Here is a 4119-nt window from a genome sequence, read left to right on the forward strand (position 1 = left end):
CTGGTTTTCCCATTTTGACGTTAGCTGCTGATGCTGCTCCATGCCTCCATCCGTTAACCCACGGTGGTTACGAAATGTGATGTTCAAGCTCTGTTATTCAGCTTTCGTTGGTTAGCTGGAGTACGTAGATGCTTCCTGCACCTGTCACTGCTACCCAGGGCACAGCTTGTGGAAGGGCTGTCACTGGCCCCAGGCCATCTAGGTGGACAGAGCCAGGGAATTTTAAAAGATGAAATAACTCCTGAGCTCGTGCTGACGTTCACACTCAGATCTTCGGGGCTTTTTCTACCCTCTTCTCTGTTGCACCTGTTTCCTTCCTCGCTGAGCGCATCCTGTTCTCCAGGACATGGTGACAGAAGAACACCCCCACCCCACACACTCTGAGCTCCTTCCCAGTTCCAGCATGGCTCTTGGCTTGCCCCTGGCTTCTGGTGAGCTCCGGTGTCATTTGGGGGCTCTCCTGTTCTAGCCCGTCTCACCTGGGGTTGCTTCCCTCTGCTGCTTCCACACGGATGCCAGCATCTTACAGGTCTCGGGCTGCTGGCGGCTTGTCTCCCCCACAGTGTTTTGGGGTGCGTGAGGACTCCCTTTCTACCTTACTGACTGGTGTTGTAAATGTCGTGTGCCGGCTGGTTGCTCCGCCTGTTTACATGAGAGGATTGGGAAGACCCAACAGCTAGGTGGCCCCTAGTCTTTCTTTTTTTTTTTAATTGTGCTTTAGGTGAAAGTTTATAGACCAAATTAGTTTCTTATTAAACAATTAGTACACATACTGTTTTGTGACATTGGTTGCCAACCCTGCGACGTGTTAGTACTCCCGTTCTCAACTTTGGGTTCCCAATTTCCATTCGTCCAGCTTTCCTGTCCCCTCCTACCTTCTCATCCTTGTCCCTGGGCTGGTGTGCCCGTTTAGTCTCATCTACATGGTTGAGCTACATGTGTTATTGTTTGTTTTATGGGCCTGTCTAGTCTTTGGCTGAAGGGTGAACCCCAGGAGTAACTTCAGTACTGAGCTATAAGGGTGTCCGGGGGCCATACTCTTGAGGTTTCTCCAGTCTCTGTCAGACCAGTAAATCTAGCCTTTTTTTGTGAGTTTGAATTTTGTTCTACATTTTTCTCCACTCTGTCCAGGACGTTCTGTTGTGATCCCTGTCAGTCGGTGATGGTCGCTGGGCACCATCTGGTTGTGCTGCACTCAGTCTGGTGCAGGCCATGGTAGTTGTGGTCCATGAGTCCACCTGGTCATCTTGGATGGTCTCTTGTTGCTCGCACGCCTCCCCCTTCCATCATTTGTTTCGTGTTTCATATGTATGTTTATATTCTGTGCCTCACAATCACAGAATCCCAAGTCCTTGGCGGTCTGCATCTGTTTGTTGTTGTCCCTGTCTGCTCTTGTTCGCGGTAACTTGTTGCTCTTGGGCATCTGGTGATTTTCTTATTGAGAGCTTATATTTATTTGGAAATTTTGCTTTTGGGAATACTGATGGGCGACCCAAATTGGTTTCCTTTTCACAGAGGAGGTTTGTATTTGCTTCTTTTGGCACAAGAGGGCGCTGTGGACCTACGATTACCTGTCTTTGGGTTTCCTGAGCCAAGTAGCGCCTGTCCCACCCCCGGATGCCTGCAGAGCAGGCCTCTGGTTGCAGGTTCTCAGAGGTGGATTTTTCCACAGTTCAGAGGTCCTTCAGACACACCGCTTTATGAGGGAGTCTCGGGCTGAGAGACCACCTTGGGCAGGCTGGCTCACGGCTCGGTTCCTGCCACCCAGAGAGCGCCTGTGAGCTCCTCGTGCTGACAGCCCTGCTCTGAACTCTGCCCCCTCCTGTCCTCATGTCCCTGTGCGTGCTTGGGACCCTTGGGGATTTCCTTTACTTTCTCTAGAGCTCAGCAGTGTGTTTGTTAAAATTAACCTGTGAGGCCTTTATTTGTATTTGTTTATTTTTGGTGAAAATATACACAACAAAACACACCCTTTCCAAGATTTCTGCACGTACAGATCAGTGCCACTGGACACGTTCTGCACTCTGTGTCACCATTCTCGCTGTGTCGCTGTCGCCAACGTCCTCATCTCTGCTTTCAAGTTTCTGTTATCAGTCTGATCCCGTGTGGATAATTCTTTAAAAGAATGAAACGTTCAAGGCCAACGTTCTTTATTATATGAGCTAAACTGTTGTTTACAGATGACTTCATGTGATAGTTTGGCTTAAGGATTAAAGATTATTTCAGGACGATAGATTCAGGGGTTCCCCCAATCTCAGTGAAGCCAGTAAGTCTGGCTTCCATAAGAATTTGATGTTCTTTTCCACATTTTTCCTCCTTTTGATCAGGATCCATCTGTTGGGTCCTTGATCAAAACGTTCAGTAATGGTAGCCACCGGGCACCATCTATTTCTTCTGGCCTCATGACAAAGGAAGTAGTCACTCGTGGAGGCAGTTAGACCTGCAGATCATTTCTTTCTCCAATTTCTGGGTCGTCTTCTTCTTCTGCTCCAGGCAAATAGAGACCAAGTGTTGTATCTTGGGTTGGGCCAAGTATTTTATAGCTGGAAGGTGTTCTGGAATATCTAATCTGCCACAAGAAAGAAAAGTCTCTGATTAAGATTTGGCAATTGTATCACCCCTAAATTATGGAAGAAAATGTTGAGGAGGATACATGGTTAGGTTGAAAAGAGGCGGGAACCGATACATTGAAGAGCCACAGTGGAGCTTCTTAATTTCCACGTGTCCTCACAGTTTTGGGCTCCTGGCCTTCTGCTCTTCTTCGTTCTGTTTGTTGGTGTAGTGCATGGTGGTCTGTTCTTCCAGTCTTTCTTCCTGGACGTGTATCTTGTTGACAGCAGTTAAATATTTATCACATGGTAGTACTGTGGTATTTTCTTCTTGGCCTTGTGTTGACTTTTCAGCGTTGCAGACCATCTCCGTGATCTTGAAGTTGCTGAGACGCAGGAGCCCGTGGTGCTTCCATAAACTGTTTATGAGTTGGAAATGTTTATTTAGCCTCAGGTTGCACCAGTTTGGCTGTGTTGATCAGGTTGTTCAGTAAGTCTGCAGCGTGAGTCTGATCGAGGAACTATATCGAGGGCAGAGGAATGAGAAGTGGAAGCTGAGGGCCAAGCCGGGAGGGAGAGGCTGCCTCAGACCCGCAATACACAGTGTGATTTTCTATTCACTCCCATAAAGTTAGATACATGCCAGGGTGTGTATTGTACATTTTAAAGAAAACCAAAAAGACATTGCAGCTGCAGAGAGCCTGCTGCTGATCTTGTCAGGAAGCAGATGAGAGAAGGTTGCAGACTCCTGGGCTCAGAACCTGATGTCAGGCCTTAGGACGGTCAGGGCTGCTGTGTGCAGCTGTCGGGCACCCGCACGTCCATGCGGTGTCTGTGCAGTTCCCTGGGGGAGAGCGAGGAAGATGCCCACCTGACGTGTGTTGTTTGCACAGACATGGCGACCTGCTGTTCCTGTTTCCCTCGAGCCTTGCTGGGCCCTCTTCTGAGATGGAGATGTCGACTCCGCCAGGGCTGAAGGCCTTTGGGGCACCCAACGTGGTGGAAGATGAGATCGATCAGTACCTGAGCAAGCAGGATGGGAAGATCTACCGGAGCCGAGACCCCCAGCTGTAAGTGCTGCACGCGCTGGGGACCACTTCTGTGTCCCTAGACATGTGATCCCAATGGTGCTTGTAACGTGGCCCGCTTTAGTGTTTAACAAAAAGAAATTTAAATTTTGAGTGTGACCGTCTGTTTTCAGATTGAAAAGTTATCTTGTTAGCTTTTCTCATTGTTTGAATCTCAAAATATGTTCCATATGTACTTTAAAAGTTTTGGAAGTATTTGGACACTAAGAGATTTGAAAAGTATCCAGGGGAGGGAGGAGGCCTTAAAACCAGGTGTTTACTGTGTTGTACCCCAGAGGTACGTGATTACCCATGTGGCAGAAATGGAGCTTAGAAAATGCCAAAGGGCAAGAAGAGGAAGGAATGGAAGTAATTGATAGTTGGGTATTTGCTAACGCAACGTGCTTCTTCATGTCATCTCAGTCCTGGTGGAGTGGTTTTAGTACCATATACCTAGTCCTGGTGGAGTGGTTTTAGTACCATATACCTAGTGCTGGTGGAAC

The 4119-nt window shown here is 48.1% G+C and overlaps 1 protein-coding gene across 1 annotated transcript in view; it reads left to right on the top strand.

The window, feature by feature from the left end:
* Positions 1 to 4119, top strand: part of NPLOC4 (NPL4 homolog, ubiquitin recognition factor) — a 56215-nt gene that overhangs the window by 17038 nt on the left and 35058 nt on the right. The window contains exon 3 of the mRNA XM_004374090.2: positions 3443 to 3619. Coding sequence (XP_004374147.1) covers positions 3498 to 3619 — 122 coding nt within the window. The 5' untranslated portion in view covers positions 3443 to 3497. The remainder of the gene's footprint in view (positions 1 to 3442; positions 3620 to 4119) is intronic.

This window comes from Trichechus manatus, unplaced genomic scaffold (assembly GCF_000243295.1).
Source record: "Trichechus manatus latirostris isolate Lorelei unplaced genomic scaffold, TriManLat1.0 scaffold00028, whole genome shotgun sequence".
Classification (NCBI taxonomy): domain Eukaryota; kingdom Metazoa; phylum Chordata; class Mammalia; order Sirenia; family Trichechidae; genus Trichechus; species Trichechus manatus.